Source organism: Parasteatoda tepidariorum, chromosome 1 (assembly GCF_982258835.1).
Source record: "Parasteatoda tepidariorum strain Cologne lab strain chromosome 1, Ptep-v5.0, whole genome shotgun sequence".
NCBI lineage: Eukaryota > Metazoa > Arthropoda > Arachnida > Araneae > Theridiidae > Parasteatoda > Parasteatoda tepidariorum.
The window spans coordinates 41,390,964-41,418,582 of NC_141755.1; the positions used below are offsets into that span (position 1 = coordinate 41,390,964).

The window sequence follows — 27,619 nt, forward strand, 5'->3', positions numbered from 1 at the left end:
TTTAAAAATATCAAAAATCTCCAGAAAGATAAAAACTTTTTTCGATTTGAATTGATATACAATATAAGATAGCTAACATGTAAAATCACTTTTCATCTATTACTTCTTATTGCGTTGCACATTCTGTATTTCTATGTTTAAATATATTTTAAAGTAAAGGTGTTTACTTTTCAAATCCAAGTATTCGCTCATTTTGCTACGATAAGTACATTAACGAAATGTTTGTATGTATAATTTCAAAAATTATGTATTTTATAAACAAAATGATCTTGTTTTTAATTATTTTTTTCTTCTGTGAAAATGATTTTTAAGGGAAGAAAAGAACAAAAATGACAAAGATAAAAGATCAATGGTTAACACGTGAGTGGAGCAAGAGGTGCTTTTATACTTTAGGCAGTTTTTCGAGGACTCCATCGTATTATGATATGATGCTTTTGAGTGAATAATATGCTATTTTTATAACTGCAGTGAGTTTGCAACTGTTACTCATGACTTTTTTTCAAAATGGCGCAAAACGTCAGTATAGAAAAAAGCCACAGTTTTGTAAAAATGAAAATCGTCTGTGGAGTAATTTTTTAAAATTTTAAAACTTTCTCCAGTGCTAATACTATCTGGCCTCATAAAAATTTGCAAAAATTGAGAATACGGCAGTGATTTTGATACTTTTCATCTAGGTGGAAAAATGTTGCCAAATTGGCGATTTTTTAAAAAAGTTTAATAACTTTTAAAATATATAAGTTATCTGTCAGTTCTAAAGCCCAGGTAATTTTTTCACGACAAGATTACATTTATAGTATAAAATCATCGTAGTTGCTTTAAGTGTAAGTCACTCAAACTATGGCTTTTTTATTTTCCTTGGCGACAAAGCTTCGAAAAGCAGCGTTAAAGAGAATGACATTTTGGTACCTATCTACCTTAGTTTTGTTTTAGAATGCATACTATAGGGTTTTATTTTCCTACCAAGTTTAGTGAGATAAATTACTCAGCAACTAAAAAATAAAATTTCTCTAATTCTAAAATTTTCACCATTACGGAATTATCTGTTGTTAAAGGACCCAACTACAGGCTCTGAAAGCAAAATTCGTCCACTAGGTTGCTCAAATAATTACAGTTGTCCAAAGAACAGTAATTACCCAGATTTATTTTTAATTAAAAAGTTTAATAATTATAATGTAGTTAGCTTGAAACAGAACTATATTTTATAATACTATTAATGTGGTTTTATTTTTGTTATATTTAAACTGTGTTTTATTGCTTCAGGCGAAAATCGAATTAAAAAGCACGTTTATTACAAAAAGAATTATTGAAGACTGTATAATAAATTATTTTATATACAAAAAAAAGTAATTTATCCAATATTATATTGAACTCAAAAATAGCAAAAATGAATAGTTCTTTAAAACTTTTATACAACTATATTAAAAACTAAATAGGAAATCTTAAAGTTTAATGTTTAGAAGAATAAAAATTATTTTTCTATCAACTTTTAGAATAAACTTATTACAGTAATCGAAAAAGTTAACGAATTCATATAAACTTACCTATTTTCATTTGAAATACATCGTAGCTAAATCTGATGTAAAAGGAGAAGAATTATTTGATAAATATTTCCCATAGTGTCGACTTTTGAAAGGTTATTTCCACGAATCAATTTTGAATTTCAAAGGTTTCGTAGTTCATATGAAATGCAAAAAGTGAAAAAAATGGACCTTTTTTAGGAAATTTCTTGTTTGAATTTTTTTATAAAAGGAAACTTCTATATTTAGAGGACAATGATACTTAATTCGAAAAAGTTGATTTACGAACGACAGTTTTGTTTCCATTGTTAGTAAAAAAGTGAAAATTAAAACATTGACAAATGACACTTCTTTTTTTTATTGTGGAACTATAAATGAAAATAATGTTAAAAACCCCAGTTATGTAATCTTTTGTATACACTTTCCGTCATTTATTTACCGCAGCGTGTGAAATACAAGGTTTCCTAAAGGACGTGGGAAGAAAATTTCCTGCTTTAAATTTCAAAAATAAATAAAACCTATCTTGTTATAACGGTATAGTGGATATGAAATATGAATGAACTCTATGAGCCTCTGTTAACTATATTTCCCACATGTATCATATTCATTCTATTTTTCTATAGTTGTATTAATATTTTTTAACTCTAAAATTATTGCTCGCATTTTTCAACCCATAAATATAAAAAAGTTTACTTTTATAAATTGTTTTTACAAAAATTAATTTTATTTCATTTAAGTGCGCTTATTTATTTTAAGTGTTTTATTTATTTTTTACTTAAGTTTCTTTTAAGTGTTTTATTTATTTTTTTAAAACATAATTTGTTTCATTTGCGTTTATTTTTTAACTAGATAAGTTTTTTTTTAAATTTTATTTTGTAACCGTCGTTGGACTGCGGACCCAATTTTGAGTTTACGGCTACCAGTCTTCAACGCCGTAGCTTTGTAATTTTGAGCCCAATGCAGAAGACAAAGGAACTCCAGTATCAAGTATTGGAAGAAATTTCTTCTTCGTGGAGGACTTTCTGATGAAACTAACCCGCATTTGCATTATATGGAGGGGAAAACCACGAAAACCTACCACGGTTAGTCAGGTGGAAAGGGGACTCTAACCCATGATCTATCTAAAACTGAGGATATTTTACGTCCGCACTGTCATCAGTGCGAGTCGGATGCGGAATTCGTATCCAAATGCCATCGCTGGGATTTGAACCCAGTTCTCATCATTGGGAGGCGAACGCTCTATTCCCTGAGCCACCACTGCTCAAGAATTAGTTTTGAGCCAGGTTTCGAACCAACAATCTCACCAAAGATCCTACCTTAACCAATCGAACTAACAATCTTACCTTATGGCAGAGAATAACTAAGAATAGTGAAAGAGTAACTTAGTAAATAAATTTTTCCAGATACCAAAATTTAGAATCTCCGCTGCAATCTATATGTATCATAAAAAATAAACAACTGTTATGTTAACAGACTCGTGCAGTTTAATTTGAAAGAAAAAAATACGAAACAAAATGATTATTAAACAAAGAAAATTCATACATGTTTGACTAGCTTCAACATAAATTTAAATGGTTCTTTAATTGTAAATTATTCATTTATCCTGTATTTAACGCTATTGACCCTTAACATTTATTTTTAAAATCTTAAAATCCCTTTTTAATATTATTCTCTGCGCTTTCGATCTGGATTGTTAGTCCTCCTTAAAGTCTTAAAACTAAAAGTGTTATTCCTTAATTATATTAAAAAGTAATTAGGACAAGAATATGGACCTTTTTTGAACTAACCTACATTTGTGTTACACAGAGAGGAAAACCACGAAAATCTCCCATGGTTACTCCGACAGAAAGGAGATTCTATAACATGATCTGTCTACCACTAAGGATATTTTACGTCAGCACTATGAGCTGGGAGCAGAATTCATAATTATCAGCCATCGCTGGATTCGAACCTGGGTTGCCTTATTTAGAGGTGAGCGCTACACACCATGGCTCATGTGCCGCATTAGATGATTTATCGCAAGCTTGATGACGGAATATCTATCGTGATTCTCACCCATCTGTACGAATGGTATGGGCCCTATTTTTTAACCCTTCGAAACATGTTAACTATTAATAACATCCTCATATATTTGAAAGAAAATGAAGTTTTTAAACTATGGTTGAAAATGTATTTCATATTTTTTAATTTTATTTTTTCAAGAATTGTGCAGGCATGATCGAAAATAAAGTTTCGTTTAAATACTTATTTAAAGACACCGATCAAATTTAATCACCAACTACGATGCTTTTCTATTGACTTCAAAATATTTTTTTTTTCAACCAGAACTTTTTAAAACATAACATTTATTAAATTAAGTTTGAAAACAGAAATGTTTTGCGTTCGATATCTTTTTTTATTTTAGGTTCACTGTATTAATTAATTTTATTGGTAAGATAAAAACAATTATTCGTTAAAATCATCCCCCGTGTTATTCTCAAATGCTAGTCAAGCCATAAGACATTAAATCTCATAATTTTTGTAGGGTAAATATTTAAACAATGATTTAAAAAAAAATCTCTACAAACAAATTGAAAAAGAAAGAAAGAAAGACTTGTTATATTTTACCTGTACTTCTTCTAAAGCTATTCTGCTAACTAATTGCACAGGCATGATGATAAACAACTATCCGTTGAAATATCCATTCGCAGCTCCCATAATTTATTTTTTCAATCTTAATTACTCATACCTTTTGTCCAAAATTCAATTGCTGATACTAAAAATATTTCTTTTTCTATGAGTGATAATTTTACTCTTTTGTGTTTCATTTAGTGCAAAGATAATAAATCATTTAGCTATCTCCCTATCACCCAAGTTGGAAAGCAGTATCGATAATTTAGGATAACAGTAATTTAATAAAAATAAAACAAATATCAAAAGGGTTGAATGTGCGTATGATATCGATGATAACATTCTCAAAGAAAAAATATTTAAAATAAATTTGCATCCGTGTAAATTTTACATTGTACTGTTCATTTACATTGTATTGCTCTTTTCGTTGTAGTTAATATAATTTTTATAAATAGTCGTAGTTAATCTGTCATAAAACATAAATTATGGTTATATCTTTAATTGGCTTAGAAATTATTCTTTACAGTGTCAATAAAATTGAATATACTGAACATCGATCATAATTATGAGTATTAAACTCCTAAATAATGCGAAGGTAATAATAAGCGCTAAAATAAAATAATGAAAATAAACACCGTAAAAATTAATTTCTACAATATTTTTGGATACTTTGCAGTTTCGGCTCTTGTGAACTTCACTCACAAACTCTCGAAATTCATCATTTTCATTGTTTCGGCATAAAATATCGATATTCCCCCCAGAAAATGATTTTTTGTTAATTTAGTATAATTATTAAAGTAGAGCATTTTTGTAACAGCTCGTTGTGGGTCAGAAAGGTCATAGACTTTAAGGCTCTACAATTTCGTGATCAACGGCATGGTTGTGGCAATGTGGTCAAATTGAAACAATGTAGAAGTTTTTAAATAAGCAGCCCTTTTTACTCAAGTAGGAATTGAAATAATTTCGGAAAAAAACTATGTATGTTTACTGTTAATTTCGCAATAAAGGAGATTAAAAGCATAAATTGAAGAAGTGCAGAGATACGTATATATTTAGGACACTACAAAAAATGATATTTCTCTGAGAATAATGAAAGCTAGATCATGATTTAGTAGTGTTCATGGATAGTGTTTTCAATATAAATGTAAACAACAACACTCTCGATCTCATGACATGCTCTAATTCCTGTTAGAAAGTATACAGCTGCTTACTACAACTTATTCTGCTCGTCGATATTTTTTTTTAAATTTTGTTTTAATAAAATAATTAATTTCTTTCATTACATATAACTATGTAATTTCTTTTTTTTTAGATATTTTTGTAGGCCGAAATAGCCGGTCGGTAGGGAGCTGGGTCCATGTCCGAGAGTTCGTGGGTTCGAGCGCCGCCGGCCGAAGACTCCCCGTGTAGTTGGTGACTGATGCAAGTTAAAATTCTGTCGAGTCGCAAAGTCCTCCTTGCTCCCATAACAAATCAATACCTCTGGGGGTACTGGATTGGAGATCGATCGTTCTCTAATTCAGGTCAAAATTACGATCTGTGAATGAATTAATGAATGTATGAATTGGTCCGCCTTTTAAACAGGTGTGACGTATGATATGGCAGAAGTCGAATTCTTGACCATAGACGGCGCCACTGAAAAAACAAGAATCGCATACTCTGCCTTAAATTTGCTCGGTTTCACCAAGCAGGCTTGCCCGTGTGGTAAGTGGCATTAGAACCAACCAATTAGATATTTTTGTTTTAATAAAAGAAATTAGTTATATAATTTCTGAGCTTAAATCGGCTGTATTTCATAAGATATTATGTAATTCCGGTGAGTTTGAAAGGAAAATTTGTTTTAGTTATTTATAGACGTGTTGTTAAAAAACGTGACAAGGTTGCTATATTTAGAAAGAGCTAACTTTTTTGGTAGTTCCGATTTGGCCTATTTTTGCTTGTTTATTACTGTTTGTTATTGTTGCAAGCGTCACCATTATACGTTATCATATTGTTCGAGGTTCAAGAATAAGTCAATTTTAAAAATTATCATTTAGAAGTGTTTCATAACTATTCTTTTCTTCAAACGATGGTTCCTACGTCTTGAAATGACAGGTTTTCAAATGACGATAATCATAACTATTCTTTTTTTAAACACAAATAACAAAGGTAACAGATACACGTATACAAGAAATACTACTCAAGAGAGTTTCAAAAATCACCTTGTGAGCCAAATGGCTTCAAACTTCACCGGAAACAATGACCCGGTAGTTAAGGCAGTAAAGAGCTTGCAGTGCACCCTAGAGCAGAAAATACCATCCATAATTTTTGAAGAGCCTCATCGCATAAAGAACAAAAATAAATGGTGTACAAAGTAACTGTACGTTCCACTCTTATACATGGTGCCGAAAACTGGAGCTTCAAAAAATCAGAAAAAGAAGTTAGGAAACTTCTCAAATTAAATTGTCAGAAATAATAAGAATTTTCTGATCCAATTTATTAAATAAAGACCTTTTTAACAAAACGTTAATACCTACTGAGGAAAGGAACTTTAAACAAAGATGGAGATATCTCGGCTATGCACTAAGAACAAATCGAATTTTGCAAGCATAAGGGCACGTAACATCAAAAAGGAAAAAGAGGGAGGCTGAAAATAGTATCGCAAAACTGCATAAAAAATACATTTTAACAAAACATGATCGGTAGGATGGATGGAAATACGTTTCTTAGTCTGCGGTGTTACAATAAAAAAAAAACTAGCAGCCTTCTTCACACTTTGGTTCTTTCCAGTTCGGCAGGAAGTAGAGGGTTTGGCACAAACGTCACATATAAAGTTAACAGCAGAATGAAAGTAGGTTAAACTTACTTTTTAGCACCACAGAATAAAATGCTACCGAAGAAAGTTTTTAATTTATGTATGTTATTCGAACTTACTTATGAACCAGAGACATGAACTTTCGCTAGCAGAGATCCCTTTTAAGAACACAAATGAATTGATAGTCTCGGTGTTACGAGAAAAGACATGGTGACATGGAAATAATGAGTTCCATTAAAGCTGTTTTTCGAAAATCCGTCAATATGAAATGATGCTTTTTTGCTAATACTACTATATTATTTCTGTAACTGCTGTGAGTTTGCAACTGTTACTCATGACTGTTAGGTTTGAAAAGCATTTGAAGTTTAATGTTTTGATATTTGAAAACTCATTCCAATGCTTCACTACTTGGACTCATGAAAATTTGCAAAAACTCAGAATACGGCAGTGATTTTGATAATTTTCATCTAGGTAGAAAAATGTCGCCAAATTGGTGACTTTTAAAAAAGTTTAATAACTTTTAAAATATATAAATTATTTGTCTCTTCTAAAGCCCAGATAATTCTTCACGGCAAGATTATATATAGTTTAAAATAATCGCATTACTTCAAGTATAACGCATTTAAACTGTGGTTTTATTATTTTCCTTGGCGACAGAGCTTCGAAAAACAGCTTTAAGTCTTAGGATTCCCTAATTTTAAAAAAAATTCTTGTTTCGATTACTAACTCGTGTATTTAAATTTTTTTCATTTATTATCATTATCCATGAAAGGATAATCGAAGAAATAGAACCTTCAAGCATTTTGATAACTCTTATTTATTTGTCAATTAAAATCTTATATTTAAATGCTTTTCACTTATTATCATTAACCATGATAAAAGCATCAGAAACAAAATTTTTAAACCTTCCGTCAAATTTTAAATTGAAAACTTATTTTTTCAACTAATAAAAATAACAATTAGTTAATTTTGTTTCTAGTAAATAATTCTAAAGTTTACGAGAAATCAAAGTAGGTAAAATGCGCCAAGTGATTATCTTTATTCCGTATTGTTGTTTTTTCACACTATAGATAAGACCCGAATTCAAAGTCAAAACTTAGCACGTTTATTTGCTACCCAAACCTTGTTATCACAAGTTAGATAATAGATTTTGTTTACTTATGTTTATACTCATTTACTAACATGCTTTAATCAGAATTTTTTAGTGTACTATACAACCTTGAAATAGTTTTTTTTGTTGTTGATAGTTGATTTTTTTTCTCATTGCCAAACCACTGTTCCATTAAAGATACTAAATATAGAGTTTTACATTGTTCATGGTACAAACTATTGCTTATCACAAAATATTACGTGGAAGGTTAAGGGTATCAAGGTTGAAACAAAAAGTAACTTAACTGTTGTGTATCAGACTATTTCATCATTCTTAGATGAACTGTTACAAAAGTAATGTTCCTTCTGGAACATTGTGTCCACTTAAAGAAAACTATCTTCCTTTTGTACCATAATTGGAAGGAAATAAAACCATCATTGTGAACTAAACATTTATGTTAAGTAAGTTGATATCCAGGGCCGAAATAAGCATACGAAACTCGTCAATTGCGATAAAATTGTAAATTTGTCTTGTAAAATTGTGTTTCGGTGAATGATTTTTTCATTGGAAAGAAAAATATACATTTAAATCGATCCTTAAAGTTACCCCAAAAAGAATTTTTCTGAACAAATCAGTATTTTTTCTGTAGATGCGCCGCAAAGTCAATTAGAATTGCTTCCAAATAATATAAGCCTCAAAGCATATTATTAAGAGAATGAAACAAATTTGTTTTTGATCAACAAAGTAATAAATATACTATAATTAAACAAAGTTGCTGGTTGCCTACTGAAACTCTGCTCTGATTTCAATACTTTTAAATAATATTTATTAAATTAAAACATTTGAGTTATTTAAAACAGTAAAAATGAAGCTAATAAATAAATGAAATTAAATAAGTTATTTTAAAGTCAGTATTATTTTCACTGAAATCGGCCAGCCTTTTTTTAAATTCTTATAAAAATTTCACACACCAATAGCTATATTACATAAGTCCTCTTTTGACTAAATGTAAAAAAATGTAACAAGGGATGAAAGTGGCTATACTGATCTGTAAACGCAACTGTTATTACGTACTAAATGAAAAGCAATCAAATGGAGTTAAAAACTAAGTCTGTTGTTAGAATAATAGAGAAACTAAACAAAATAATAAGAAAAAATGTTAAAGAGAGTCGTGGGACACGCAATTATCTGGAAAAGGTAAATACTACGACAAATAAAAATACTTCAATAGATAACAAAATTTTTTATTTCAAAGAAAAAGAAATCCAAGTTTGAAATGACATTAATAAAATGTTCTTTTTACAATGTGTTACTTTCAACTTTCATTCTTTTACTAACACAATAAGTTAGTTTTAAACGCTTGTTTTTATATGTCCCGCAATTACAATTTAGTAATTATAACTTAGCCCGGGATACTGGCTGGTAGGGCGTTCGGCTCATGTCCAAGAGGTAATGAGTTTGATCCCCGCCGGCCGAAGACTCCCCGTGTAGTAAATGGTGACCCTTGCGCGTTAAATCTGTCAGGTCACAAAGTCCTCCATGTTCCCATAACAAATAATAACCTCGTATAAATGAATGGTTGTATGAATGGATCCGTCCTATACGGGCTGTGTCATGTGTATGGCTGAAGTCGTATTCTTGGCCATAGATGACGCCAATGAAAAACGAAGGAAAAACGCACCCTCTACCTTAAATTCGCTTGGTTTTACTAAGCGGGCTTACTGATATAGGCAAGTGCCATTAGTAACACAGCTAAAAAAATTAAGGAGTATTTTTCAAATAAATTTTCTTTAAAAGAATTGGCTGCTGTACAAGTATTTTACTCGCTTTTATACTTAGTTAAAAAAATACTCATTTACTATTATTCATATAATTTTAAAACTTATCTATCTTACCTCATTGTCAAGTAATCGAATAAGTTAGGGAGATGGGAGATAAATAGAACAATCGTTTTTATCTCAAATTCTATCCCTACTTTAGTTTCTTTGCACATTTAAGTAGAAATATCAATCATATTTTCCTTTTCCTTTATGCAAATCCACATGTCATTTTGCCTAGAATTTTGTATGAACATTTTTATATAATCGAAAGTATTTATTAAAATTACAGAAATTGTAAATGGCCCAGGGTCTCAGCACCGAAACTTATCCAAGCTGCAACAGAAAGTATTCAGTGAATTTTGTATTGTTAGAAATGGATTGATTTCAATAATATCCGTGAGGACGAAGGCGAATTATTGTTAAAAAGAAATTATCATTGAATTGGCAGAAAATAAGGAGAAATTCGTTATATTTTTTTTTGGGGGGGGGAGGAAAGTAATAATGATGCATAAAATAAAGCTTATGCTTAGTTCTTATCAAATAAAGATAAATTTATGACAGTTAAATTTTTCAAGAAGGCAGCCAAGAGATGATTAGAACATACACTACCTTCCATTTTAAATATGTAATAATAGAAGACTAAGAAACGTAGTCTCTCTACTTTATTAAAACTAAAAAAAACTGAAGTTACTTTTAATAGCGAGTTTTTTCGTTATTGTTTGAATAGAAAATCGACAAAAACGTTCATACCATTTATCCTCTGAGTGTCATATTAATATTTCTCTGTCCTAAGTTAAATGGGACATTCGTCGATGATTTTATAATTTTCAAAAATCTAAGTATATATGAGAGGCCGGATTTTATTAAAGTATAATTTTTTATTCATGCATTTCAAAGGGACAAGTTAGGTATTTTTTCTAATGTATATTTTAATACTGAATTGAATAGTATCAATCTCGAGACGATAGAACCAATAGTTTAGAAATTATAAGTGTTCTACGCACAAAAACTACAAATTTGTACTTGTAACTTTTTACGCATCTGATATTGCTATCTAAATAAGTAAGACATTATTTCATATGTATTATTTTACGATAAATCGAATGAGACTATACACAAGTGAATGGAACAAATAGTTAAAAAGTTGCAAGTGGTTTTATGCATCAAGCGTGTTATTTTCGTCATGATTTTGTCCACTTCTTACTTGGCTAACCAGAATCTATTTGAATATGTGAGGTATATTTTGCGATGAAACTTTTTTTTACAGAATTGAATTAAATAATATATATATATATATATATATATATATATATATATATATATATATATATATGTAATACAAAAATTATAAATACTTTTGTATTAATAAAAGAATTAAAACTCTTTCGGTTTCATAAAATGTCTTTGTTAAAGAGTAAGAGTAGAGATATTCTATTTTGGGAATTCAAGGCTGAAAACATACCGTTGAATAATAATTAGATTAATATTTCAAAGGAGGAGTTATTTTTAGAATCTTGTCCCTCTTTCACTTCCATATTAGGAAGCATTAAATGATTTTCCATAATGCGTAGTGTTACAAAGGTAAGTACGACTGGAATCTAATTACCGTACAGAGGAAAGTAGGGGAGTTTTAAGTATTATTTATAATTACACAACAAAGCTTTATGGGAAAAAATCTTAAGTATTAATTTCTCCGTCGAAAAAGTCTCATCTTGCTTGACTACCAAGTGATGTGGTATAAGATATTTTCCTCCAAATTTAATAGGTTTTCCGTTACAGGTTGAAGATCAAATTTAGTTTGAAATTATTTATAGATTACTAAGTTTTATATATTTAAAAGCAACCAATCTCTATTTAAAATATCTATAAAGCATAAGTATTAGACCCTAATTTCAAATTTAACTTCACTTCAATTTGAAAATTTTGAATTTCTAAACACCCCCATGAAAAAGTTATACCTACATGCTTGGTTAAACACAAGCTCAGAAATGTTCAGGTATGTTTCATTAAGTTTGTGATAAGTAACAATTTAAATAATCGTCCGAATATTTATCAGAGTAATATATTTGTTTACATAAATATAATATGTATCTTAATGATTTTCGTAAGATTTTCTTTTCACACTTCCCCATTAAGCGGGAGAAAGTAATTCCTTTTAGACTCTGCAAGACCTAACTTTTAATTAAACGGATTCGAGCAAATTTTTCCGACTTCAACTCCTACTTATGCAAAATTTACTTCATCTTGATTCAAATTATTTTTCGAATTTATACAAAGAGTATTTTCACAGGTTGTCTTAAGTTGTTACCATCTCAAAATAGATGGCAGCACGAAGCCTATATAAATTTCAAGTTCATTTTGGAAAAAGATACGATATTCGAAGCCTATTCAATTCCTATTATAAAATAATTTTTTTCCCCTTCTAAATTCGAATAAAAGTATGAATTTGCATTTATTGTACTTTTGTTTTATTTCCGAATCAAAATAATTGCTTCAAAATAATAAGTGCTTCAACCAAATAACCAACCAAACTTTAATTATTTTGAAGCGCTTACTGTGAACCAAATAAGTGCTTCAAAATAATTAAAAACGCTTTTTTCTGTTCTCCCTTTAAAAAGTTTCTCAAATTTTGGTATGAGAATTTTCTTTTCTTTAATTTTCTACCGTTAAGTTTTTGAACAAAAATGGAAATAATTTTAAATTTAAAAATAAACTTTATAGTCACACAATTTAATAACATTGAACCTCTAACTTTCGGTTTTTCAAATTTAAATTAAGCATTTTCATAGCAATAATGCATAGCGAAAACCAGACGGATACCGTTTTTGTGTCATAAAACTCAAACAGTGCAGAAACACTTATGAATTACACTGAAATGGTTTCAGAAAAACATTCACAAAAGTTCGTTCGGTTTGTTCGGACGTAGAAAGTTCGTTCGGACGGCAAAAAGGTAATCGATTAAATCTTTCGATTATAGTAATCAATTACTCCTAATCATGATTTCAACACATTATAATTTTGATTACAGCTGCGATCGTGATTATAGCAATCAATTACTTATAATCGTGATTACAATTTACCATAATTTTGATCAGAACTGCAATCGTGATTATAATAGCGATTACGGTAATCAAATACTTGTAATTGTAATTACAAGTCCCTATAATTTTCAATACAACTGTAATCGTGCAATCGAATACAGTAATTAATTACTTTAAATCTTAATTACTATCATATTACAATAATTATTAAAAAAAATGAATGATATTTCTTTGTTATTTTATTTCATAATAGTCGAAAAATTTTAGATTGTATGTTATAATTTTTTTTTGCATTATTTTAATGAATGTAATTTTACATGGTAGAATATAAAATTTGAGGGAAATCTATCGAATAGTTCGTGAGAAATCGAATTTTAAATATATGACAAAAATTTGATTTTTAAGAAACTACTCAACTGATTTTCGTTTCAATTTTTTGGATGCTTCTTACACTATTGTATTAACATATTTTGCTTTGGCTACATTAATACAATATTAGAAAGCACTCCTTTTTTCGGATATAATCGTGTGGGCTAAGGACGAGATTATATCTTTAAATTATTTTGTTTTCCGGCTTTTCGATTTTTTTTTAAATAAAAATTTTTTTAAAATATTTTATTTTAATAATTTTTTTCCTCTCTTTTGTTTAATCTTTATTATATTATTTTCCACGTTTTTTTTTCTATATTTTAAACTAATTTTATGAGTTTCATATACTTGCAGCTTAGGGGCAGAAAATAAAACTTATTATTTTTCTTAATTTTCTTTCTTTTTCTCCCTTTTGTCTTCATTGTATTATATATATATATAAAGAGATCACCCTGCTTAACTTTTCTTCTAATGATCGGATTTTCACGAACTAAATGCAAATTTTTATTATTTTCAAACTTCGCAGCATGCGAATTTTGAGTTTGACGTCGAAGATAACGATTTAGTGGTAGCGATTTAGTGGAAAAGAATGATCGACATTCAATAAATGCGTTGTTCCGATGAGTGCGATGTCTCAACGAAGTCATTTAAATGAATTAGAAGCTTGGAGAGTTTTTTGGAGACTGGAAATGCTGGCCGAAGATCTGGGCCAGGGCATAGACGTGCAACAACGTCCAATGAAGACCGTTATTTAACGCTAACGGTTCGGAGGTATCAAAATATGAATGCCACTCTTCTTCAACCAACAACAACTTCGCTCGGATACTGGCACCACAGTTTCGACGTAAACTATCCGAAACCGCCTTCACGCAGAGGTCTGTATGCTCGCCGACCAATGGTATGTGTCACGTTAACAGCAAGACACCGCCGCGCCAGCAGGGAGTGGACAAACAGAGCATGTGAACTAGAGGAGAAATGAATGGCGCAATATTCCTTTCTTTGACGAGTCCAGTTTTCCTGTTCATCCTGATAATCCACGTACTTTCATCTGAAGGGAGCGTGGTACTAGAAACAATCGCGCGTGCACGAAAATGTAAGGTTTTTTGGTGGGGGAGTGATCGTCTATGCTGGCATCGCCATTAATGGGTGCACCGATCTCCATATCACTCAAAATGGAGCTCTAATCGGTATCCGATACAGGGCTGAGATGCTGAAATCTATTGTAATCCTTTACGCTGCAGCAATTGGATATTACTTCATATTAATGGGCGGCAATTGCATTCTACATCGTGTTAACTATGTGATTGATTTCCTTTTGGAGGAAGGAACCATACGAATAGATTGGCCAGCTTGTTCTCCGGACATGAGCCCAATCGAGCATGTTTGGGACATTCTTAGCAAATGATTTACTGGACGCCTACCACCACCGCAAACTCTCCAAGAACTGGAAAGAGCTCTTCTGGAAGAGTGGGGCAGAATACCCCAGTCCCTCACTAATTACCTGATTGACTAGATGCCTTGAAGGTGTTCAACGTTGCCAGTAATCCGGGGAAACCATACCCCCAACTAAATACGATTTTCTTTTAAGGAAACATCGATTTTTATTTGTTTTTCTCATATATAAACCATAAATATTTACTAAAAGAAATTTTTTGTATGGAAATAATTATCTTTGATAACTAATTTTATAATGGTATGCAAAAATTTCTCAATTCATTTAAAAGTCTACAAATATGGTGAAATACGCAAAAAGTTAAATTAACACTAAGCACCTTGGATCGCTCTGAACCATATTTACCAGATTATCGCTACCCCCTATATTTTGGGGGACGGAAATCCAAATCTGCAAAAATAGAGGCAAGTTTATTCAGAGAAAGTGCGTTTTGTGTCTAATTTTTCGTAACTTAAAATATCGTCTTAACTTAATTAGCATATTAAAGGTCACCTCTTGAATCCTAGAATGCGAAGATTCAATCATTAGATTAAAAGTTATTCAGATTAATACTTTTTTTTCGCCTACTGTACAATGCTTGTGTTCAGAGGAAACGAAAGATTTCACACTGTCCTTTTCCTTGTTTAAATAACTCTAAATTAGCAAATCTTTTGCTTAATATTGCGACAAAAACGATATACAAATTAAAATAACAATACATATATTTTATAAGATAAGTTGTAGACAAATAGAAATGTTGTAGACCATTAAGGCATCGGGGGTGCGATTGTTCTTGTTTTCCAGTGGTGCCATCTCTGGCCCAAAAATTCGGCTGCTGCCACACCTATACGTCACACCCATTTATAGAGCGGAATAATTCACATACTCATTCATTCATAAGCATATCATAATTTTGGCTAGAGGTTTAATCTGTTATGGGAACGTGGTGGACTTTGTGACCCAACAGATTAAACGCGTTCTCGTTCTCACTAACGTGAGTCAAGTTCCAAAAAATCCAGTCCCACAAAAAAAAAGAACACACAAATTAAAAATAAATTAGTTACCTTCTATTCTATGATGCAATAATTTATCCAAGTTTATATTTAATTTTTCGATATACCCTGCATTTTAGTTAAAAAAATATTTTAACTAGTTTACTTTAGTTATTTCTCCATCATTATAGATAAAAAATGATAATATTTTTTAAAAGTGAGGAATATTTTTATAGATATTTTGGTCATGGAGCAAAATCCACTAGACTCAAATAATAAGATATGTATACGCCCCAAAACTTTCTAAAAGTTTACTTAAACAAAACTTTTTTTTAACATTTAAAATGATTTTTCTCTATGTAAGTAGGAGGCTCAGCCCCCTGTTTGCTACCGCTCACCAACCCCAAAAATTACTTCCCGAAAATTGTTGTTTGTTTTTACAAAACAGTTTTTCTACTAAGGTTAAAATTATTCCCTAACTTATCTGTGCTAAAAGGAATTCTGTTTGCTTACGCTTGTGCCTCCACTTTCCACGTCCAAATATTATTATCTATCAATATTATAAATATTTAGATCTATTGGTGAACAGAGGCAATTATTCTGATTGATATTTTTTTAAAATAACATTTATATTGTTATAACATTATTTTGTTCAAGCAAATTTGATGAGTTCACAACCCTAATTTAATATTTTCGCTTACTAAACGGGCGGATATATTAAATACCTTTTTTGCTTCTGAATCATTGTGCATGAAGGTGATCGTTAAGTTTTAAATCAATTAACAGATCTCTTTAACTGTAATTTATAACAGTATATTAATGTTATTTGCGTCAAAATAATAATTGCAAAACTGTAAGTAAGATAAGAACACCTTTCTAAATAACTTTATCTTTAAATGTAGAGCAGAATTACATTATAATAATAATTAAAAAAAAGTAATTCTCTAAGTTTTAAACTCTTGAATTAAAAGCGTAATAGCATAAAAAAATTACTTGAAATTAGGGATACAAAAATATTTTATTTGAAAACAATACCTTTATGACTTTTATTAATTTTATGCTGATGACAACCAAAACAATATGGAAACGAATGAGGAAAAACTGGATCCTACCGCGTTATTTTTCCGGCCAATAAAAATGCACGGACAACAATGGAAAACTGCGAACCATCATTAGATTTTTATATGTAGCAAGATTAAAAACTTTGACAGACGAGGGTAAGCCCAGTATAATTCTTACACAGGTAATCGTTTTGTAAATGCATACATACAAGCAGAAAAAAAACCTTAAAATATTATTATTTTTAAATTATAAAATTTTTGAAAATGCTTCCCAATCTATTTGAAGTGGAGTTTCTATTGAATATACAAATAGGTCTCTTAAATAAACAGTTCTTGTCCAACAGAACATTTTATCTTCGAAATGCATAGTCAGTAAAACTTCATTTATATGTGGCGAACTACAGTACCCATAACCGTATAAATTCCAAAGTACTCGAATGCTCCCGAAAAACTTTTTCTCTCTCGTATCTTTTATCACACTTCTAGTATTTATTCTTCCCCCAAAACAGACAATATTTCATTTCTTTTGTCTATTCGACGGAAATAAATACATTTCGAGAGATTCAAACCCCACGAATTTGAAGACTCTGAATCAAATGCGGTCTCTATAAAAATACAAGATACGTTGAAATACAAGAAAAGATACATAAAAATCCTTTAATACAGAAGAACCGCAAGTTTTTATGGCATTTTTCTTTCCTTCAAAAAGAATCAATTGCTTAAATCCTGCTGTAGTCAGCTAAAATTACGATTTTTTTATTCTTTCTTTTTTTTTTTTTAGTTGAAAAAGTTTTCTAGGAACCATCTTTCGATATGGAGTGTGATTTTTACTGCTAAAAGACAGACTGTTTTGGGAGGGGGATGGAAAACTATGATTTCGAAGATGAAGTACTATAATAATCAGTAAATTTTTCTCCCAACGAATTTATCTGAAGTCGGAACCGTAAAACTGAAGAAAATACATTTTTCATCTGAAACGGCTCTTTTACATTATTTTTCTCTCAGATTTACTTGTTAATTTAAATTTCTGATAAAAAAAAATAGACGAACGAATTTGAATAACGGCGAGTTTTTTTTATGATATAGTAGTATCAGAAAAAAATTCTTTCGTTTAAATAATCTAAAATTAATTAAAAAAATACCAAATTAACTTATTTATTTCATTTTATTTTTTAGTTGCGGATTTTCAAATCAACAAAACTAATTGTAATACTCTTTTTATTGATTCTGTATAAATAGCACATTTTATTGAAGTAAAAGGTCTGGCAGGAAAAAAAAAACTGTTTGAGTATATAATTTCAATTTCAATCAGAGTACTTTGTTCGTTTTTTGTACTCCTGTGTAGCAGATGAGAAATCGAGTTGATTATTTCTTCAGCCTTAGATTACTTTCCTGAAAAATCATGAGCTTATTTTATTAATTGCCTTTCATTTATCTATATATTATAACATAAGAACGGTCTAACACAGCTTTCTGTTGCTATCAGTGCATTTTTATAGACGGGAAAAATCCCATGCTAGGATCCAGTTTTCCCACTTTCATTTCCATATTTTTTGTTTATCGTTAACATAAAACTAATAAAAGTCATGAAGAATGGATTAGTAGAAAGTAATGAAGAATGGATTAGTAGAAAGTAATGAAGAATGGATTAGTAGAAAGTAATGAAGAATGGATTAGTAGATATTAATGAAGAATGGATTAGAAATGGATGAAGAATGGACATATAGAATGGATTAGCATCCCTAATTTAAGGGTGTTTACCAATAATACTAATTTTTCTCGTTCTTCTTGGATATTATTGTGTTTTCAATTGTTTTCTAAATTAAATGTTTAAAACTAAAGGAGTTGTTTCTTTATTAAAATGCAATTCTATATGATATTTTCCTTATTACGCTATATTTTAAAATAATTTTTTTAAAATCGGGGGGTCTACCAGTTTTATAATTATTTTTGATGTCTTTAACTGTCGTATAATATATAATAGTACGTTAATATACTATTATATATTATACAACAGTTTCACAATGTGATAGATGTATTAATTCTATTTAATACATCAATCGGTTTGGTAAACGAAAATAAACTGCGGTTGTAAACTCTTCGAATTTGTTATTACAATATACTTTCAATTTTAAATGTAGTTTTAAAAAATAATTACCAAGAAAAATTATTTTTGTTCAAAAATAGATCTTTACTATGAAAGAAATGTTTGGACGTGAAATGTGGGGGCAAGCAAACATAATTCTTTTTAGTGCATAGATTTTAAGTGGAATTCTAATTAATTCGAATTTACTTATTTCGTAGAAAAACTGTTTTAGGTCAAAAAACAACATTTATTTCAAACCAATTACCGGGATTGGTGAGCGGTAGCGAAATAGATCATTGAAATAAAATTAAAAAATTACTGCTATATTAATTAAATTAAAATGAAAAACTAATTTTGCATTTGTTCGACGTAAAACAAAAGAGGTCTGGCGCATCAGTTTTGAAAAGATACGAGGAGAATTCTCGGGGGTCATGGTTGTCCATTACGAATGTCACTATCTCTCAATCTAATTTGAAAAAAAATAAATTTTGTTTCTATGTTTAAGGCTACTTGAAAGAAATAGTTTTTAAAACATTATTTTATTATTTTCTTTTTTTAGTTTTGTTTCTGGTAATTTGTTTTCGTCAGAAAGTGGACGAACTTTCGATTGGCAATAAAATATTAATAAATTTTTTCGGCGTAAACAATCGTAACTTTTATTGTTATCAAGTACAGAGTTCGAGTTAAAATTAGGGCTTTTAACCGTTCCGGAAAATTTTCGAAAATTTATATTAACAAAAATTTCTTTTTCAAAAATAAAATAAAGTCAACAAATGATGAAAATTTGTATTGTCATCAAGCACTTAACCCCAGTTTAGATTTGAATGCTTTAGCTATCTGACAGTAGTCAAAAGTTTGATTGTCAGATTCAACCCTTACAAACACGATCGCAAGATTAATAATAACGTTGTAAACTGGGCCGTATAATAAATCAACCGCAATGGCTCAGTGGTTAAGAATAACATTATGAAGAACTTCAGTTCGATCCCCAATAGCGGTTTAAAGCCCACTCAGATTCAAACCGATGAGTATCAGTTTGTCTGGTAAGTAAATGCGGTCTATGCGCAATGCTAACGATGTTGCCCTAATCAGGTAGCTTATCACAAAATTGTGAACTCTTAACTTCTAAGATCTCTTACCCCACATTAGGCGATTGCAAGAGTGATTTACTTCATAATCAATTTACAATTAAAGATTCATAGTTATGTGGCTAAATTTGTATCAATTTTCTGAAAATTTAATTGTATGCACCTTTATACATTGAAAACATGAATCTCATAATATAAGTGATAAACGACTGCAACTGTTTTTACACATAATTTAAACTCAGTTTTGAAACATTAATATGAACTAAAAGTAATAAATGTGAATTTTTTTAAAGCATCCTACCAGTTTTTATTACTTTTATAAGAAAAAGCATTACGTATGATAAGAGCTTAGTAATTAACTAGTTATCTTCAATTAATATATTTTTTTCGAACGAAATAAAAATTCTTAAGGTAGAGTGTTCTTAAAATATGCAGGAGACGTATTCAGCCTTTCAAACGGATTTCCACTTTTGAGTAATTAACACATTTACAGCTCTTAACACTTAAATCATTATTGAATGCTAAATGCATTCTTTCATTAGTGTTAATCATATCCTGCAACCGATTTTAATTATCAGTTGGGTAAGATAAAAAAAAATTAGCATTTTTTTTTATTCCTTTCCAATTTTTTTTTTCCCATCTCCTTCTTCATTTAATGAAAAAGTTCCTCAAAAAGTTTGCTCATCGGGAATATGCATAATGTAATTAATAAAAACATTAATTATTTCAAGTATTCGTAATTAAGTCCGTTATTACAGCGCTTGAATACTAAGATTACATATCAATTAAGAAAGAGCCAAACGAGTCTTTAAGAAAAAGAATTATTAAGGGGTGAGGGGGTCTTAGAATTAGAAAAAAAATGAATATTTATTATTTTTTCTTCACTATCACGAAGTTAAACTTAAATTTGCTTATGTTTTTTTTTTTTTTTAAATAATTTGCAACTTTTTTGGTGCATTCTTTTGGAAGCAATTAAATTTTTTTGAGGAGAGTAATTTAACTTCAATATATGAATAATAAATTAAAAGCAATAGTGCAGTCATATATGATTTAGATTTTAAACGATAAGAAAGTGTTTTTAATTGCTACTTATTTATTTAAAGAGAGATTTAACCATGTTCGTTCCATCCTCAATGTGATACCAACATATCTTCTTGAAAAATGAATTAAATTAATTTTGAGGTAAGCAATGAGGTAAAAGAGAATGCGCATAGTTATTTAAAAGCAAGTACGTTCAAACCCCGGTATAATGAACCTGAGATATAGTGAACTCTCGGTTGTAAGGAACTTTTTTCCAATTTAACTAGCATTAATTTATACGCTTATAGTGGACATCAGAAAAATTAGTGGTTCGTTTATAGTTGACTTTTTAATTTCTCTAACTTTAAATTTGCAGGGGTTGCGATAGCAAATTACGGCATTCCTTTATTCTTGCATGCTCTTTGTTTTTAAACTAGGACGAAAAAATTGTTAAACAGCACACTCCTCTTAATATTCCTTCCCCTTTATGTTGAAAAAGAACATGAAATTTGACAACTTTTATCTCGGCAGTAGAATTCAACGTTCTGTTTTTTTCCTGTTGAAAACGATTTAAGAATCTACTCTAGAAAGCATCTAGTAGAAAAAAATAGATTCTTTACTACTTGTTAAAAAAATTGGCAAACTCTACTTAAAATCTAGTTGTAATCGAAAATCACTAATGTCTGACATTTAAAATTTGTTAATCAAACATTAGTTTGTCACAAAGAGAATACTATTACAAAGTTTTAACTAGGCTTAACAAAACTGAAGTTGATAATTATTATTTTATATAAAATCATTTAATACAATTCATAAAGAGGTTAAAAAATAAAACATAATTATCATTATTACATAATTAAAAACATACACATACATTTTTACAGTGAACTTCTGTTTCCATTTAAGTATAGCAGCGTAGAAAACACCAACTCGTGTTGGATTGTAAACAACTTAAACGATATCCAAAGTTAGTCAAAATTGCTGTTTTCGGAAGCAGAAATAATTCAAGTACGGTGTGCATGCGTGTAAGATTAGTGTAAGTTTTTTCCATTTTAGGTTTTAGGTGTTCATTTATAAATTACAACCTTTAAATTGTATATTAAAGTTCAATTAGGTGTTAGCCTGAAAGTGTTCTTTCGCACATTTTTTCGGGTTGTTCAACATAATTCGGAGGCTTATTATACAGTTTACATACTTTTTTACTCTAAAGAATTATATTAGATCTAAAGCGGACAAATAACTTAGATATTTTAAAAGTTGCTTAACTTTTTCAAAAATTATTAATTTTGTGAGATTTTTCCCCCAGGTAAAACTTATCAAAATTAATTAATAATTCTCAAATTTCTCTTAATTTCTATGAATCCTGATAATGCAGCGCTGGAGTCGTATTTTCAAGCATTAAGAAAATTATGTCACAAACGGTTTTGGTTTTCGCAAAGCAGTGGCTTTTCTGCCTATTAACGTTTTACACCATTTTCAGAATTAGCACAGAGAGCGATGGCTAAAGATAGGCTTAACTTGACCTGAGTGTCACGAATAACCATCGCAAAATCACAGTTATGAAAATTTGCAATTACGTATTTGCCAAAGAAGTGGATGTTATTCGTATGAAGGCAAAACCCTCAGGAAGCAGCCTAAAACTGTTCACATGACAGCATTTAAAGTGGATGTGAAGCCATTCTAAAGATAGATGCGTCCGGAGCAGACTTTCTTTATTTTGTTGAACGATATTTTGAGGTAGTTCCTTTACTCTTACTCAGAGTGATGCAGAGATATAAAGAGTCATTACTGTTCGATTTCTTTTAATCGTTTCACCAACAACAGTAATGGATCATTGGTTCATTTTCTTATACTATTTTGAGCTAACATCCATTCATTTATGTGTAAAATACAATGTGACAATTCAAGAGCACCTATAGCACGGTCGATAAAAAAGCTTTGCTGAGTCAGCTGGTGAAGAACCGGGGTTCGTCAGTTCGATCCTAACAGCCAATTAGATAGCTGGTTTATACAAGTAGCAAGGCATTTGTTTAATCTGCTGTTGTTGATAACCTTCCCGTTAGTTGTGCTGTGGAAGCTTGGAAGGAGGGATACCAGCTCAGGCGTTGTGCACATCGTCCGACAAGAGCAAAAATTACATGGCATTACTGCCATGGCTGATAAAAACTTAAATTATCTAGTTTTATAAATTGACTATCCATATGCATGCGTTTTTCAAATTTAATTTGTTTTCAAACAATTTTTGAAGCAGAAATTAATATATTGTGATTTTAATTCTGACATAGAATGGAAAAGGTCATCATAGATTCAATCAAAGCTCTTTTTCTTAAGATTTGCTGAAACTAATGATCGATATACCTTATCTTTTGATGTTTTATTCTAAAAGAAAATTTACAAATTAGAAATATTATTCTTCCAATAAAAACTTTGCTAAATAGAGACAAGGGGAGAAAAAACTAGTATTTTAACAGTCAGGGGAAACAGATGTAGATTTTTGGTCATTAGCATTATAAGCACGTGGTTTTCTGTTCAACACGAGTCGCTTTTTGAGTTTCTCATTAATATTTATCATTTTGAATAAATAATTGCATTGTAGCTTTACCGTTGTTTTCGCACAACCAGGATTAGTGGTGGAATATGCAGAAAAGCATAAGAGGTGATAGTGGAAGGGGATATAAAAAACATACCGGAATAAATGAAGGGGTTTTTTGAATGTTAATCTCAGTGGCGTTATTAAGGTTGCCAAACCTACTTAGAAAATTTTTATTCCCGCCAACTCTCTTTCTTTTTTATTTCACTTAGAGCATTAAAAAACAGCTTATGCGAAATGGTATGCGTTTGTTAAAGCTGAGTAATTCCAGATTTTAATTTTTCTTCCCCAACGCGTTATTTAATTCTGCAATCAATAAGAGCGATTTGGTTTTCTGAAAGAAATTATCCTTAGAAATTTAGGGATTAATTTGAAATGCAGCGAATTTTGTTTTTTAAATACACCATTTTCGAAATGTAAGTTTCAAAAATTGTTTTCCCAGTTTTGATTTTTAGAATCTTGAATTGCATCATATAAAAAACACTATTAAGAGGTTTTTTGTAGCAAAATCTAATTCATAATTGGATTTCTGAAAGAAATTATCCTTAGAAATTAAAGATTAATTTGAAATGCAGTGAAGTCTGTTCTTTAAATACACCATTTTCGAAACGTAAGTTTCAAAAATTGTTTTACCAGTTTGATTTTTTTGAATCGTGAATTGCATCAATTGTATCATGATACTGTCATATAAAATACAGTATTAAGAAGTTTTAGAATGTTGTAAACCAAAATATGGTGCACAATTTGGTTTTCTGAAGGAAAATATGTTTAGAAATTTAGGGATTAATTTGAAATGCATCGAATTTTGTTACACCATTTTAGAAATGTAAGTTTTTTAAAAAAATGTTTACCCAGTCTTGATTTTTAGAATCTGGAACTGTATCATATAAAATACACAAATAAGAAGTTTCAGAACAAACCAAAATAGGGTTCACAATATGGTTTTCTGAAATAAATTATCCTTAGCAATTTAGGGATTAATTTGAAAAGCAGCGAATTTTGTTCTTTAAATATACAATTTTAGAATTGTAAGTTTAAAAAATTGTTTTTCCAGTCTTGATTGCTAGAATTTTAATCTATATCATATAAAAAAAAAACTTGTTAAGAAGCTTTAAAACTTCTTGTACTAAAATATGGTTCAAATTATCTGTGATTCTCTTCTTTAATGTGGTGCTAAGTTGAACCATATTATCGTACTTATTAAACTGGGTTACACAATACTATGGTTCAACTTAGACGGAAATTTGGTTTAATTTAACACCTTAATTAAGGTTGTAGAAAATTAGAACCATAATATATATGGTTAATGATACTGTCAGTATGACTCAAAGTGGAACTGATTTTTTTAAAAATGTAACTTGAAATCATAGTTCAGATGGCATGTTAAAATTTACTTTAATTTGTACTGCTGCTTTTTTTATTGTTCATTATGAATGAAAAATAGTTTGTTCTACCGACTATATATATATATATATATATATATATATTTGTTTTGTTTTTGCAGAAAACAAGTTTGTTTTTTTGTGCTATGTTATAGTGATCATATTTAAAGCAGCTTTAGCGCTTGATATTATCTACTATTTACTTACTTTCGTTTTCTTCGTTTTTTGTTTCCGTTTTTGTTCGGTTTTGTTTCTGTTGTGCTATATATATATATATATATATATATATATATATATATATATATATATATAAAAATATATATATATATATATATATATATATATATATATATATATAAAAATATATATATATATATATATATATATATATATATATATATATATATATATATATATATATATATATATATATATATATATATATATATATATATATATATATATATGGCAGTACTTTTACTTTCGTTACTTGTACCGCCGGTACAAGTAAAAAGTACGTACTTTTACTTGTACTTCGTTACTTTTTAAATTTAGTACTTTTATTTGTACTTTCGTTACTTTTTTAGGGAAAAAGTACAAGTATTTGTAACGGAAATAGCGAATGAAATCGTTTCTTTTTTCTGAAACTCGGTAAGCTTTCTGAAAAAAAAAAGAAAAAAAAATTAATTAAAAAAAATGCTTACGTTTTTTTAATTTATTGAATAATTAACGGATTTATTTTTAATTAACGTAAAGCATATCAATTTTGAATTGATATCCAATCGTAAAAAAATTATATGTGAAATATAATTCTGCACTACCTTCTAGTGCTTCCGTGGAGCGCTTATTCAGCGTGTCTAAGCACGTTCTGAGAAATTCTGGCAGCAGACTCAGTGACACCACTTTCGAAATGCAATTATTTTGCAAAATGAATAAAAATATTAATTAGCAAGTTATTTTCATTCATTTTCGAGTTTTATGCATTTGTTTAATAAATGTTAAATAAAAAATGTTGGATTTTGTTATTACGTTTTTCAATTTTCTTTTTGAACTCACTAATAATACATTTTTGTCTTAATACATTTTTTACTCAATACATTTTTACCTAGTACATTTTTTACAAAAATTATGTTTATGCCCGACCTTGTCAAACAACGCCCAGTCAAATCTCTAAGAACTTCAGAACTATTTGTGATATTGAAAACTATTGTAATTACTATTTTAACTCTTGAAAACTCGAAGGTATTAATTTAGCCGCTGATACTAAAATTCGTTTACAAATTTTAATTATTCCGTTAGGCAGAAATGTTCGGAAAATGATTTTCTCGCACGACTTCAGCATTAGCCATTGTTACAAATAAAACTGTAGACTGTTCTGTTTCAACTTATACTGCACATTCAATTATTTTTTACTAGCTCAAAGATCACAAAGCTATCTGATACCCCGTGTTTGCTTTGTTTATGTTTGTACTTTTAAAATGCGCGTCTAAAGAGTAAAAAAAATTTTAAATCAATGGTAATTTAAATAAATAAAAATAATAATAAACTAAAAATTAAAATCAATAGATAAAAAAAATTTTTCGTGCAAATCCATAAAAAGTTTGATATTAAAATTATATTTGATTTTAAAATTACATTATACGATTATATTATAAAATTATATTATAATATTCTTCGAATTTAAAAATAAATTAATGTCCATAACTTTCAAAATTAAAAATAATTAAATAAATAACAACAATTTTGCAAAAACATTAAAGAGCATAAGAATATTATTCAATAAAATTTTAGGTTGCTTTGAATTTTCGATTTCCTAGAAATGTACTTTTAAATCGTTACTTTCTTTGTTTAGTACTTGTACTTTTACTTGTACTTTTTACTCGTTACTTTTTCAAATAAGAACTTTTTACTTTTTACTCGTTACTTTTTCTAAAAATACTTGTACTTTTACTCGTTACTTTTTAAAAGTAACGTTGCCATATATATATATATATATATATATATATATATATATATATATATATATATATATATATATATATATATAAACACAAATTAACATGAAAAACATGAATAAAATAAAAATAAAAAACTAAATGGTAGAGAAACAAGAATGGTATAAGCAAATAGTCGTTGTCAAGACACATCTAATTGCCATAAATAATGCGATATTTCTGAATAAAGAATAATTATCCTAAGATAAAAATTATTCTTTATATGTGTCGATATCGCAAAAAACCTTATTTTGAAAAAAAATCATGAAATAAAAGAAAAATGTAATAGGAAATCAAACTTACCGGCGTGAATTAAAACGCGGTTTAGGTTTAAAAGTACAATAATAAAACAGTTAACAAAAATCGCGAAGATGTAAAATATTGCTTATAGCTTGAATCGAATATAATAAAATTAAAAAAACATTTGATCGAAGAAGAAGAAAAAATGTTTAGGTAAAATATTAGTGCTGCCATCTATGAGAAACAATTAGTAAAAAGGTAATAAAATTGAAATAATAATAAAAATGTTTAACGGATTGAATAAATTAGCAGTCTTAAAAAAATAAAAAAATAAAAAAATAAATAAATAAAAAAATATAAAAATAAAAATAAAAAATTTAAAAAAATTAAAAAAATCATTAATAGGGAAATTAATTTAAAAGTCAGTCTGTCAGGATAGAAAGCCGTTTATAGACTCATCCATCATTCATAATTTTACAGAATACACATATCC

The 27,619-nt window shown here is 29.1% G+C and overlaps 1 protein-coding gene across 2 annotated transcripts in view; it reads right to left on the reverse strand.

Moving 5' to 3' along the window:
* Positions 1-21,836, reverse strand: part of LOC107452544 (proton channel OtopLc) — a 37,353-nt gene extending 15,517 nt beyond the window's left edge. Inside the window, exon 1 of one of the 2 annotated variants that reach the window (XM_087162528.1) lies at positions 21,795-21,836. In XM_087162528.1, coding sequence (XP_087018654.1) covers positions 21,795-21,821 — 27 coding nt within the window. In that variant the 5' untranslated portion in view covers positions 21,822-21,836. Of the gene's footprint in view, positions 1-4,124; positions 4,332-21,794 lie in introns of those variants that run through there. The other variant, XM_016069038.4, reaches the window with a different exon arrangement.
* Between the last annotated feature and the right edge of the window lie 5,783 nt (positions 21,837-27,619).